This window comes from Scyliorhinus torazame, chromosome 9 (assembly GCF_047496885.1).
Source record: "Scyliorhinus torazame isolate Kashiwa2021f chromosome 9, sScyTor2.1, whole genome shotgun sequence".
Lineage (NCBI taxonomy): Eukaryota > Metazoa > Chordata > Chondrichthyes > Carcharhiniformes > Scyliorhinidae > Scyliorhinus > Scyliorhinus torazame.
In genome coordinates this window covers 73,765,684-73,780,346 of record NC_092715.1, presented here as the reverse complement: position 1 = coordinate 73,780,346, position 14,663 = coordinate 73,765,684, and the positions used below count along the sequence as shown (strand labels likewise).

The 14,663-nt window shown below is 45.2% G+C and overlaps 1 protein-coding gene across 1 annotated transcript in view; it reads right to left on the bottom strand.

The window, feature by feature from the left end:
• Positions 1-14,663, bottom strand: part of mrps27 (mitochondrial ribosomal protein S27) — a 188,583-nt gene that overhangs the window by 157,018 nt on the left and 16,902 nt on the right. The window contains exon 2 of the mRNA XM_072516145.1: positions 11,000-11,080. Within this exon, the coding sequence (XP_072372246.1) occupies positions 11,000-11,080 (81 nt within the window). The remainder of the gene's footprint in view (positions 1-10,999; positions 11,081-14,663) is intronic.

The window sequence follows — 14,663 nt, the reverse complement described above, 5'->3', positions numbered from 1 at the left end:
TGTTTCTTCACTGTTTTTTCTGATGTTTGTTTACTGGAGGATTTTATGCAATAAAAATGTTTATTCATGTGGGGGGAGAGAGGAGAAAACAATAGGGAGACAGACTGCTTGGTGACAGGGGCGTGCGCTACCAAGTCAACATGGGTCAGCTGACTCTCAGAAGCGCAGTGGGGGGTGAGCAGGTGTTAAGCTGGAGCTTGATTTGGGGGATTGGGTTTCTAGTGTTGTTGCTGGGGGGGGGGAGGGAGAGCTGCTTTGCTGACGGGGGAGGAACTGTTACTAGGGGACAAATGGGAGGTCGGGAACGGCGGCGGCCCGAGTGGGGACGCGAGGAAGTGGAGGGCGCGAGCTCGAGGCTGGCCTAAAAAGGGTAATGGCTAGTAGGCGGGGGGGGGGGGGGGGCAGGTGGAAGCCCCCATCCAGGCTGATCACATGGAACGCGAGAGGATTGAATGAGCCGGTCAAGAGGGCTCACGTGTTCGCGCATTTGAGGGAACTGAATGTTAGACGTTTTAGTTGCTGTGATATGAAGAGTCTAAAGTTCTGTTCCTTTTTCACAAACACACATTTATTTCCTTCCAACAGCCTTTGCACAAAACTCTCACTATACATCACCTGACAGAGGCCACTTGAAGCCCCTTTACGTATCAGTGTCAATTAATGGATACTTAACATAAATGATACAACTAATTGCAATGACTCTTAACCCATTACCTAACAGTCTCCCCTTCCTTGGAGAGAAAAAAAATTGGGTGAAAACAAAATTTCAAGAAACTCAAAAACACACATGATTTCCCCCCCCTTTTTTTTGTTTGGACGAGAAGAAAAAAAAACAGTCACAGAAACAAGCGCCCTTCATTAACAATATACAAAAGTTTCTGTGAACTTGCCCCTCTTTTCGTAAAACAGTCTGACAGTTGATAGCTCCTGTCGACCCATTTAATTTTTATTATTTCCCCTCTGTCCAACATCTGCTTCAAACTTGCGATGTCAATCCGTAACCTCTTTTCATTGACACTTTTTGTAGAGTGCACATTTTCCCACAGGGATTTATTATCAATGTGACAGTCAATAGGTATATTACCCAAATCCCCTAATCCCAAAATTTCTGTCAATATCATACTTATATAAAAGGCTATATCCACCGCCTCTACAAGGCTTAACGTCTCAGCAGCCAAAGTGCTTTTTACCACTCTCCTTATTTTCTTTGTTTCCCACACAAGCGGGCAACATCTACCATTGTTCCCCAAAAGGAAAATTATAAAACCTCCTGCACTTGAAACCCCATCACATAAATTTGCGTAGGATGCATCACTATAAACTGAGTTTCAAGTGCCTAAAGTCACCTAAAATCGGGAACTTCAAAACACACTCCTGCATTTTTAGTTTGGCCAACGCTTTATTTGCTCTTATTATGTCTTCCACTTTGGGATCATTCATTTTGTACTCAATTCTAAGACATCAAAACTCACGTCCGGTCTAGTCTGTCTACCTAACAGTTCAGTTGCCCAATTAAACTTTGCAGTTGCTCTTTTTCTATCTTTGAAACCATTGCGTCTTTTTGTGAAACTCGGCCACAACTAACTGCTATTGGGCTGATGCTTTCCAAATAAGATTGCTGACGTAAAGTTGCCCCTAACTTAGTCTGTCCAATTTCCAGTCCAATATATTTAAATGCACCGGAAGCCTGACTTCCAACCCTGAATTCTTTCTTCAAACCACAGATTACAATAGCTTCAAAATCAGTAGTCCCACCCACAAAAAATCATCGACATGCATCATAAAAATGCCAGAAAGATTTCCTTTATAGTGCCAGTAAAACATTGCAGGATCTGCTTTCAACTGGCAACTGCCTAACTTTAACAAAACTGACCTTACCGAAAAATACCAGACTCTAGATGCATCATTTAATCTATATACACATTTGTTCAACTTCCAGAGTACCCCTTCTGTGTTAGCTGCTTCTTTAGGAGGACGCAGAAAAATGTCTCTCTGGAGCTGATGCCCCTGCAAAAAGGCACCTTTTATATCTATAGATTTGCATTCCCATGCCTTTGTGGCTAATAGAGCCAAGACGATCTTTAAGATAACCTTTCCAGCTGTCGGTGAATCTACCCTTAAATCCTGATCTTCTAAGTTTTCTTCAAATCCCCTTGCTACAAGCCTGGCCTTTGCCTTATAAGTTCCATCCGGAAGAACCTTTTCCGTGCAAATCCATCTGTGGGATAGAGCTCTTTGTCCCCTATCCGGTACTTCTGTGTATACCCCAAATTCACTCCAACTATGCAATTCTTGCTGTTTAGCTTCTTTGATAGGTTTTTCATCTAATTTATTTGAAGCCACCAAAATCTCACGTGCATGTGGGCTTCTACTCCTATTAGTATTCGTAGTCTTACTCATGTTCCGAGATCTTGGATAAACTACGTCCCCTCTCCCGCCTGGTATCTTGTTCTGTACTGCTACTGCTTGATCTTTCCCTTCTGCTGTGGGATGTCCTTTCAATAGTTCTCGACCTTTTCCTGCGGACCTGTTCACTATCCGATGTACTATCTGAACTGGCACTGCATTTCTGTGCCCTCCATTTTTGAACTTTGTTTTCCCAATCCATTGTCTTGACTCCTTCCCCTGAATGCTGTACATTCAACCAATGTTTATACTTTCCAGTGGCCTTCCCTGCTCTACTAATAACAGTTGCATCCTTCCATTGACTAGACACTTCAGGCAAGTATGTCACTTTTGTACCAACTTTTGGCAGTTGCCCTTTCGGAAAAATGGCCTGCTCTAATTCATCAGAAGTGTTGTGATCCTCCACAGAAACACTGTCTATAGCAGTTAATTGGTCCTCATAGTTTTGTAACACATGCGTACCAGATGACTCTGGTTCCTCGTCATGTCTGTCTGCTCTGTCTAAGTTTGAAAATTTGTAATCTGTACCCATTATCCTTGATGAATGTACCCTAACAGTTTGATTACCATGTTGCAAAATAATTGTTTTGCCATCTATGCCTATAATCTTCCCTGGGCCTTTCCATTCATTAGAATTGTCTCTCTTATAGTATACCATGCCTCCTTGCTGAAAAACGGCATCTGATGGCCGTACGTTATGTCTTAAAGCTCTGCGAATTCTTTCAGACTTCTGCTTCCAAAAAAGCTTTTCTACTGCGACGTAATGCATTTAAATGTTCAGCAAAACCAGAGTTAATTGTAGTCGCCTCCCAAGCTGGAGGCTGGTCATCCAAAATGGATGGAATTTTAGGATTTCTACCAAACACTAATTGATAAGGACTATAGCCCCCAACCATCTGCAATGAATTTGTTGCATGTACTGCCCATGCTAAAGCTGAATTTAGCCTGCAATTTGGTCGATCTGCCAAAATTTTCTGAAGCAGGTCATCAATGGCAGCATTTCTTTCACAGACACCATTACTAAATGGGCTTTCTGCAGCTGTATTCATAACTCTGATATTCATGTTTTCACACATATCCCTCAACTCATCATTAGCAAATTCTCCCCCATGGTCTGTAAGGAATTTTGCCGGTGGACCCATTCCTGTCCCTATCCATTTTTCCACTATTTGATCCAGAATTACTCTCTTTTCTTTACTTCGTACAATCGTTGATTGACTAAATCTGGTTGCTAAATCTACAAAATAAATATATTATTTGCTTTATCCCAGATCTTAAGGTCCATGGCCACAATGTCGTTAAAATCCCTGGCCAAAGGTAGGGTTACTATCGGTCGTGCTGGTTTGTACTTCCTACAAACTTCACAGCGGTCACTAACCTGTTCTATCAGTTTAGTATTGTCGTCATCCCTTACCCCTGCATCCTTTAATACATTTTTCAGCCTCCGAGGAGACAGATGTGCAAATTGCCTATGCAGTTTTAATACCACAAGCTTTTTATCAGCTAAAGTCCCATTTTCAACTGCCATTAACACATCCTTAACCACTCTACTTGAAATATTATTTGTCAGTAATGGAATACAATAGTGTCCCGACTGTGTAAATTATAAGTCCACCGTCTTTCCAAAAACTGTTGCCTTATCCTGTTTCATGTGTGCTTTCTTCATCGACGGTCTGCTCAGAAGCAAAGATATCTCACTTGATACAACATCCGTGCTAATGAAATGATTCACTCCGGCACTATTGCAAGGAATCACCACTCTTTTCAGCGACTTCAGAGTATTATCATCCCCAAACCTGAAATTTGTGGAACTTTCAAATTCCTTAACCTTGTTACGATTTTCAGTATTCAAAGAGTCCAGGTAACATTTTAACCAGTCAATTCCACACACAGTAGATGTGCAGCCACTGTCCAATACAGCACAGTTGAAGGATTCTGCAACCAACACCCTCATTACCGGCGTAAAACTGCTCGTCAATAGGACAATGCCTTCTTTCTGGTCACTATCTTTTTCCTCTTCTGACTCTTCCGTGTCATGTGTCGCTTCAAACACTATCATAACGAGTTGGACAGTTGAAAGCATAATAGTATTGAGAGTCACATCGAAAACATCGATTTATCATGCCCCGTGCATTTCTGGGGTTCATCTTCCTATTGTAGGTTCTAACTGGGTTTCTGTCGTCATAATTTCCTTGTCTCAGTCTCCTTCTATAGTCTTGAGCCCTGTTCGTAGCCATATGCTTTCGCCATCCTGTTAGTAGTGTATCTTCCATATTCTGCCTTATTGCAGGCTGACCTATTTGGGTCATCAGAGCCATCGGAATCGAATGTTTCCCCAGAAACTTTTGTAAAGCTTTTGTCGTCTGTTCGAATAAGGTATCCTTATCAGTAAACTGAACTCCTGTCAAAACCAGGAGCCTATCCATGTTGCTCACTCTAGCACAGTCAAGTAATTTAAAGGCCAAACTAGACTGTGGAAATTCCAGGTTGTGTTTCTGCAGTTTTTTCTGTAGTCTGCCAAATTCCATTATATAGTCTTCCATGGAGATAGCCTCCATTTTCCGGAACTTATCAAAATCCGACTATGCTTCATTTGCACTTAACAAGTCATCTTTCTTATAAATCCTATCCATATAATGCAATAAAGTCTCCAGATCTTCTTCTGAGTTTAACTCTTCCAATTCCAGCTCAGAAAGCACTTTGTTTCGGATTTTACTGTCATAAGGTAGAGAAAGAGCCAATGCCATACCTTGTTTTCTCTTTCCCAAAGCAGTTACCTTAGTCCACATAACTACTGCACTTCTCCATTGGTCGTACGATTCCCTTTCAGAAAATAAGGGAGGATAGTCATATCCAGCCATCTTTGTCCTCGGTTCAGCCATATATCCCCTTTTTCTTTTTCTTTTCTCACTCACTCCTTGGTTTGATCTGGAAAGTTGTATCTTTCAACCCTTCACATTTACACAGCAACCATCCTCTGCTACCAATTGTTAGGCGTTTTAGTTGCTGTGATATGAAGAGTCTAAAGTTCTGTTCCTTTTTCACAAACACACATTTATTTCCTTCCAACAGCCTTTGCACAAAACTCACTATACATCACCTGACAGAGGCCACTTGAAGCCCCTTTACGTATCAGTGTCAATTAATGGATACTTAACATAAATGATACAACTAATTGCAATGTCTCTTAACCCATTACTTAACACTGAAGGCGGACGTGGCAATGCTACAAGAGTCACACCTAAAGATTACAGAACAGACGAGATTGAGGAAGGACTGGGTTAGCCAAGTGTTCCACTCAGGACTGCACTCAAAGACCAGGGGGTAGCGATCTTGATCAGCAAACGAGTGGCATTCGAGGCAGGGAGAATCGTGTCAGACAAGGGGGGTAGGTACATAATGGTGAGTGAGAAGCTAGAGGGGGTGCGAGTGGTACTTGTGAACATGTATGCTCCGAATTGGGACAACGTGGAATTTATGAGGTGGGTGTTAGGTAAGATCCCAGGCTTAGAGTCACATAACCTGATCATGGGAGGCGACATCAATACAGTCATTGATCCGGAAGTGGACCGGTCAAAATCCAGGACAGGGAGGAGGCCAGCTGCGGCAACCGAATTGAAGGGTTTTATGGAATAGATGGGGGGAGTAGACCCATGGAGGTTTGCACAGCCGAGGACGAAGGAGTTTTCCTTTTTTTCACATGTCCACAAGGTATACTTTCGCATCGACTTTTTTGTTCTGAGCAGGACGCTAATACCGAAGGTGGTGGGTACGGAGTACTCGGCAATTGCAGTGTCGGATCATGCCCCACATTGGGTGGATCTACGGGTTAGTGTGGAGGGAGGGCAACGCCCGCTGTGGAGACTGGATGTGGGGTTGCTAGCGGACGAGGCGGTCTGTGGGTGGGTTAAAAAGTCCATCCAGAACTACCTGTAAACAAACGATATGGGGGAGGTCGCTGCAGCGACGGTCTGGGAAGCTTTGAAGACAGTAGTCAGAGGGGACTTAATCTCGATACGGGCCCACAAAGGAAAGGCAGAACGGGCTGAGAGGGTCAGGTTAGTTGAGGAGATACTCCAGCTGAACAGGAGATACTTGGATACGCGGATGCGGGGCTACTGAGGGAGCGGCGGAGGTTACAGTTGGAGTTTGGCCTGTTGACCACAGGGAAAGCAGTGGAACAGTTGAGGAAGGCAAGGGGGGTGATCGATGAGTACGGGGAAAAGGCAAGCAGAATGTTGGCGTACCAGTTCAGGAAAAGAGAGGCGGCCAGGGAGATGGGTAAAGTAGAGTAGAGACGGTAATACTGTCCTGGACCCAGCGGGGGTGAACGAGGTGTTTAAGGACTTTTATAGTAAATTACATGAGTCGGAGCCCCCGGCTGGGGTGGAGGGGATGAGGCAGTTTCTGGATCAGTTGAGGTTCCCGAGGGTGGAGGAGGACCTGGTGGAGGGGCTGGGAGCCCCAATTGAGATTGAGGGAATAATCAAGGGGCTGGAGGGCATGCAGTCGGACAAGGCCCCGGGGCCTGACGGCTACCCGGTGGAACTCTATAAGAAGTTTTCAGACATATTGAGCCCACTGTTGGTGAAGACATTTAACGAGGCAAGAGAGAAGGAAGTCCTCCCCCCAACAATGTCGCAGGCCTCGATTTCATTGATCCTGAAACGGTAGAAGTATCCGGAGCAATGCGGGTCATACAGGCCGAATTCTCTACTGAATGTGGATGCCAAACTGCTGGCTAAGATACTGGCCACAAGGATAGAGGGTTGTGTCCCGGGGGTGATAGGGGAAGACCAGACAGGATTTATTAAGGGCAGGCAACGCAAGGCCAATGTTCGAAGGCTTCTAAATGTTATTATGATGCCCTCAGAAGGAGAGGAGGTGGAGGTAGTGGTAGCGATGGATGCTGAGAAGGCTTTTAATCGGGTGGAGTGGAATTACCTGTGGGAGGCGCTGGGAAGGTTTGGGTTTGGTGAGGACTTTATTGATTGGGTGCAGTTGCTCTATCAGGCACCAGTAGCGAGTGTGCGTACAAACGGCTGAGGTCGGGGTATTTTAAACTACACCGAGGGACAAGGCAAGGGTGCCCCCTCTCCCCGTTACTGTTTGCTCTGGCCATAGAGCCATTGGCAATGGCCTTAAGAGCCTCTAGGAACTGGAAAGGGCTTTTTCGGAGGGGAGAGGGGGCGAAGCACCGGTTCTCGCTCTCCGCAGACGACTTGCTCTTGTACATTTCGGACCAGTTGGAGGGGATGGGGGAAGTAACGTGAATCTTGGGGAAATTTGGCAATTTTTCTGGCTATAAATTGAACATGGGGAAAAGCGAGATGTTCGCGATCCAGGCAAGAGGGCAGGAGAAGAGACTGGGCGAGCTGCCGCTTAGAATGGTAGGGAAGAGCTTTCGATATCTGGGAATCCAGGTGGCCCGGGAATGGGAGGCACTGCACAAGCTAAACCTATCCCGGTTGGTAGAACAAATGGAAGGGGACTTTAAGAGATGGACATGCTCCAGCTATCACTGGCGGGGAGGGTACAGACCGTGCAAATGACGGTCCTCCCCAGATTTCTGTTTGTCTTTCAGTGCCTCCCCATCTTCATCCCTAAGGCCTTTTTCAAGCGGGTGAATAAGATTATTTTGGGCTTTGAGTGGGCGAGTAAAAGCCCACGAGTGAACAAAGCATTGATGGAGCGCAGTCGGGGGGAGGGTGGGTTGGCACCGCTGAACTTCTGCAATTACTACTGGGCGGCTAATATAGCCATGATTAGGAAGTGGGAAGTGGGGGAGGGGTCGGCATGGGAGCGGATGGAGGCGGTGTCATGTAAAGACACCAGTTTGGGCGCACTGGTAATGGCATCTCTAACGTTCTCGCCGGCCCGATACTCCACAAGTCTGGTGGCAGTGGCGGCTCTGAGGATCTGGGGGTAATGGAGGAGATATAAGAGTGGGGAGGGAGCATCGATTTGGACCCCGATTTATAATAACTACAGGTTTGTACCGGGTAGGCTAGATGGCAGGTTCCGGAGTTGGCAGAGGGCAGGAAATAGAAGGATGGGGGATCTATTTTTGACAGGAGCTTTCCCAGCTTGAAAGCTTTGGAGGATAAATTTAAATTGCCAGCAGGGAATGTTTTTAGGTATTTACAGGTGCGAGACCTCCTGAGGAAACAGGTGCCGGCCTTTCCGCTGCTGCCACCAGGGTGGATACAGGATAGATCCGGGAGTTCAGGGGGCGAAAGAGGCCGACGTCTTGGCCTTTGCCTCCCTGGTAGCCCAGAGATGGATCTTGTTAATGTGGAGGGACCCAAGTGTAGAGACCTGGGTTAGTGACATGGCTGGGTTTCTCAGTCTCGAGAAAATAAAGTTTGCCTTAAGAGGGTCAATGTTGGGGTTCACCTGGAGCTGGCAGCCGTTCGTCGACCTTCTTGGGGAAAACTAAAATGTCAGCAGATGCAGTATTCCAAGGGGGAGGGGGTGGATTGTTGTTGTATGGTTGAGGTGTGTGAAGATTGGGCTGGGGGGAGAAAAGTTTATTTTACCATGTTGATGTCATTGTTTATGTTACTGTTATAAAAGTTTTCAAATACCTCAATAAAATGTTATTAAAAAAAAAAGATTGAGCACCACATAGCAAAGCATTGCACAAAAGAAAAATGATCACACTGCTTTAGGGTGATGAAGGTAACATCTCGTAGGATAATGGATTATTATCTCACATACTGAAAGAAAGCACAGAATGTCAAAAGGTACCTTCCTCACTCTACATCAGCAAAGTAGCCAAAATACATGAGTGGTTTGAATCTTGTTTTCAAAAAAATTTTGAACAAAACAAAATGTTTTAACAATACCAGATGTTTGGGAGTGCATCGGCGCTTACTTATAAAATCAGTTCCTTTCTTCATTAGATCTATTTTAGGAACATAGGAACAGGAGTAGGCCATTCAGCCCCTCGAGCCTGTCCCACCATTTAATGAGGTTATGGCTGATCTGTGATCTAACTCCATATACCTACATTTGGCCTATATCCCTTAATACGTTTGCTTAACAAAAATCCATCTATCTCAGATTTAAAATGAACAATTGATCTAGCTTCAACTGCTATTTGTGGGAGAGAGTTCCAAACCTCTATTACCCTATGAACATCCGAACATCTCTCCTGAACTGTTTAGCCCTAATCTTTAGGCTATGCCCCTAGTTTTAGAATTTACAACCAGTGAAAATAGTTTATCTTCATCTACCCTGCCATTCCCATTTCAGTCAGGTCACCCCTTAACCTTCTAAATTTTAACAAAAACAGCTTTAATTTGAGCAATTTCTCCTTGTAACTCAACCCCTGTAATCCAGGTATAATTTTTGTGAACCTACGTTGCACTCCCGCCAAGGCCTAAATATCCTTCCTAAGATGTGGTGCCCAGAACTGCTCACGGTACTCAAATTGGGGCCTATCCAGGGTTTTGTATAGCTGCAGCCTAACCCTGTCTCTTTGTATTCCAGTCCTCTAGATATAAAAGTTAACATTTCATTATCCTTTTTGATTATTTTCTGCACTTGTTCCTGACATTTTCAGGACCTCTGCACCTGAACCCCCAAATCTCTTTGGACTTCCACTATACCTAACCTCTTTCCATTTATAAAGTAGTCTGCTAGAATAAAGAATAAAGAAAAATTACAGCACAGGAACAGGCCCTTCGGCCCTCCAAGCCTGCGCCGATCCAGATCCTCTATCTAAAACTGTCGCCTATTTTCTAAGGATCTGTATCCCTCTGCTCCCTGCCCAGTCATGTATCTGTCTAGATACATCTTGAATGAGGCTAACGTGCCCGCCTCTACCACCTCCGCCGGCAATGCATTCCAGGCACCCACCACCCTCTGCATAAAGAACCTTCCACGCATATCTCCCTTAAACTTTTCCCCTCTCACCTTGAACTCGTGACCCCTAGTAATTGAGTCCCCCACTCTGGGAAAAAGCTTCTTGCTATCCACCCTGTCTATACCTCTCATGATTTTGTAGACATCAATGCTCTATCCTTTTTTAGTCCAAACCCTCACACGTGCTGATATTAAATTCCATCTGCCATAATTTTGCCCATTCACCTCGTCTGTAAATATCTCCTTGCAATGTTCTGCTATCATCTCGCCTGCCTACAATGCCACCTAACTCTGTTTCATCTGCAAATGTGGATATTTTTAAAATTTTCCTCCTCTCATCACGTGTTTTCTGTTCTTTCATTTTACTTCCTAGTCCAGACTCGTGTCTTCTGCTTTGTAAATCCTCCCCTATTATTGCTGTTAATTAATTTTGAGGCCTACAACACAGAAAATCAATCTAGGCCACACTAGTGCTATTCATTGTTTTCCCAATAATTGGATGACATCCTTAATATTTAAGGATTAACTACAAAAGTAGGGTTTGAATAGAGGATGAGTGGGTTTGTGAGTGATAGGATCTAAAACACCGTTATGGAATGTGATTATAAGGGGGAGGTATCAGGGATTTGTAAACCAATATCAACACTTACTTCCAGAGTCCCACTTCCAGAAGCAACACCTCACAAAATGCTGAAATTTAAGCTCCTAATGATCTTTCACTTACCCAGATTTTGAGGATCCTTCTTCCTCTGGTCCCATTTCTGACTATCTAAATAAGCTGCAGAGAGCAGGCACCTTTTGGCTGCTAGAAGAAAAAGAAAAATATGTGTTAGTACATGGGCAGAAGAAGTGTGGTGCAAACCATGCAACCAACAGACAACCGTTTAAAGGTACTTATGCCATTCTGAGGCAACCCTCTGCCCCTCCACCACCAGTCATGGAGTCTATTGTAAAATAAAATAACCTTAGACAATAAAGAAAATAATTCTTTTCAATTCCTCTACAGCTCCCACTGGCAATCAAACACCTCTCGGTGACCAACTAACTGATATTACTACCACCTAAGGTCTGTAACTTGAGATGCGTTCCAAGTACAGGAATATGTCTGGCTCACTTTTGAACATTGTAGCAAATAAAACACACTGCATTTGCTGACAACCTATTCTAGAGGTCAGTGACCGTGAATACCATAGTACGAAGTCTTACAACACCAGGTTAAAGTCCAACAGGTTTGTTTCGATGTCACTAGCTTTCGGAGCGCTGCTCCTTCCTCAGGTGAATGAAGAGGTCTGTTCCAGAAACACATATATAGACAAATTCAAAGATGCCAAACAATGCTAGGAATGCGAGCATTAGCAGGTGATTAAATCTTTACAGATCCAGAGATGGGGTAACCCCAGGTTAAAGAGGTGTGAATTGTATCAAGCCAGGACAGTTGGTAGGATTTCGCAGGCCAGATGGTGGGGGATGAATGTAATGCGACATGAATCCCAGGTCCCGGTTGAGGCCGCACTCATGTGTGCAGAACTTGGCTATAGGTTTCTGCTCGGCGATTCTGCGATGTCGCACGTCCTGAAGGCCGCCTTGGAGAACGCTTACCCAGAGATCAGAGGCTGAATGCCCTTGACTGCTGAAGTGTTCCCCGACTGGAAGGGAACATTCCTGCCTGGTGATTGTTGCGCGATGTCCGTTCATTCGTTGTCGTAGCGTCTGCATGGTCTCGCCAATGTACCACGCTTCGGGACATCCTTTCCTGCAGCGTATGAGGTAGACAACGTTGGCCGAGTCGCACGAGTATGTACCGCGTACCTGGTGGGTGGTGTTCTCACGTGTAATAGTGGTATCCATGTCGATGATCTGGCACGTCTTGCAGAGATTGCCATGGCCGGGTTGTGTGGTGTCGTGGTCACTGTTCTGAAGACTGGGTAGTTTGCTGCAAACAATGGTTCGGTTGAGGTTGCGCGGTTGTTTGAAGGCAAGTAGTGGGGGTGTGGGGATGACCTTGGCAAGATGTTCATCGTCATCAATGACGTGTTGAAGGCTGTGAAGAAGATGACGTCGTTTCTCCGCTCCGGGGAAGTACTGGACGACGAAGGGTATGCTGTCGTTTGTGTCCCATGTTTGTCTTCTGGGGAGGTCGGTCCGGTTTTTCGCTGTGGCGCGTTGGAACTGTCGATCGATGAGTTGAGCGCCATATCCCGTTCGTACGAGGGCATCTTTCAACGTCTGTAGATGTCTGTTACGCTCCTCCTCGTCTTAGCAGATCCTGTGTATACAGAGCGCTTGTCCATAGGGGATGGCTTCTATAATGTGTTTAGGGTGGAAGCTGGAGAAGTGGAGCATCATGAGGTTATCCGTGGGTTTGCGGTAAAGCGAAGTGCTGAGGTGACCATCCTTGATGGAGACGAGTGTGTCCAAGAATGCAACTGATTTTGGCGAGTAGTCCATGGTGAGTCTGATGGTTGGATGGAACTTATTACGACAACGAATGAACGGACATCGCGCAACAATCACCAGGCAGGAATGTTCCCTTCCAGTCGGGGAACACTTCAGCAGTCAAGGGCATTCAGCCTCTGATCTCCGGGTAAGCGTTCTCCAAGGCGGCCTTCAGGACCCGCGACAACGCAGAATCGCCGAGCAGAAACTTATCGCCAAGTTCCGCACACATGAGTGCGGCCTCAACCGGGACCTGGGATTCATGTCGCATTACATTCATCCCCCACCATCTGGCCTGCGAAATCCTACCAACTGTCCTGGCTTGATACAATTCACACCTCTTTAACCTGGGGTTACCCCATCTCTGGATCTGTAAAGATTTAATCACCTGCTAATGGTCGCATTCCTAGCATTGTTTGGCATCTTTGAATTTGTCTATATATGTGTTTCTGGAACAGACCTCTTCATTCACCTGAGGAAGGAGCAGCGCTCCGAAAGCTAGTGACATCGAAACAAACCTGTTGGACTTTAACCTGGTGTTGTAAGACTTCGTACTGTGCTCACCCCAGTCCAACGCCGGCATCTCCACATCGTGAATACCATGTCATTGCATTTGGCCCAACTCTATGCTGTCCAAATCAGCACTCATCTCCCCTGTCCCTCTATCTTAAGTAACCCATTCAAGTGGCCAGAATCTTTTCTCTTCATTATGACCTCAGTCATATTTTCACAAATGCCACACATTTCCAAAATAAGATGCCCATACTCTCTAAGGCTGCCCTGAAAGCTAAGAACTCTTATCAATTGAGAGGCCTCAGCTCTTTTTCAGCTGAACTCAAAATCTGGCTGAAGGAATACAAATTCAATCTTGTGAATATACTAAGGGCATATTACAAAGGAATATATTTTGTATCAATCATCCTTAGGAGATGCCTCACTGTTTTAATATTTACAACACCAGGTTAAAGTCCAACAGATTTGTTTCAAATCACTAGCTTCCGGCATCTCCACATCATGTTTAATATTTGTCTGATCACTATTTCAAATTAAGCTGCACTGTTGAAAATTACTAAAATGACTCAATCTCAATGTTTCAGATCATAAGAGTTACAGAATCCCTACAGTGCAAAAGGAGGCCATTCAGCCCATCAAGTTTGCACCGAGCTTTGAATGAGCGCACTGTCCATTTACAAGTGTCCAACTTGGCCTTATCCCCGTAATCCCATAACCCAACCTGCACATCCCTGGGCATTAAGGGGCAATTTAGCAAGGCCAATCCACCTAACCGGCACCTCTTTGGACTGTGGGAGGAAACCGGAACACCCATAGGAAACCCACGCAGACATAGGGAAGAAGTGCAATCTCCACACAGACCGCCACCCGAAGCCGGAATTGAATTCTGGTCTCTGGCGTTGGGAGTCAGCAGTGCTAATCACTGTGCCACCGTGCCGCCCAGGATCTCCAGCATGCTCCCATGTACACACTGCAGCTACCACACACAGACAAAATAACATTTGTCACATACTATTTTAAGCTTACATTTCTGGCCATCACCCATTGAGACAATAAATGTAAAAATGTTTCAACATTACTGCCTTGCCATGCATCAAAGTTCAGTGAGCCACTCCTCGGTAGTCACAAATAATCCTTTACGAATTCAGCTCGCAACCTCAGCTCTGCTGCCAGGTGTTTTAATAAGGGGTGAAGGTACATTTTAAAAGAAAGTTACCCCTGGGCAGTTTTACAGATCTTCTAAACCAGGTTTTTTTTAAAGTGCGGTTGGTCGCGGGCGGGTGTTGGCCCAACAACCCCGACTAGCATTTTTATTGAGAATGGGAGCCACGTTCACCTTTTAAATGAGAAGAAATAAGGCTATGTGTATTATTCCGGCCAGCAGCAGTGAGCAGGTCATGCGCCCTGCACGTACGCTAGTTGTCAAGTGCCCTCATTGT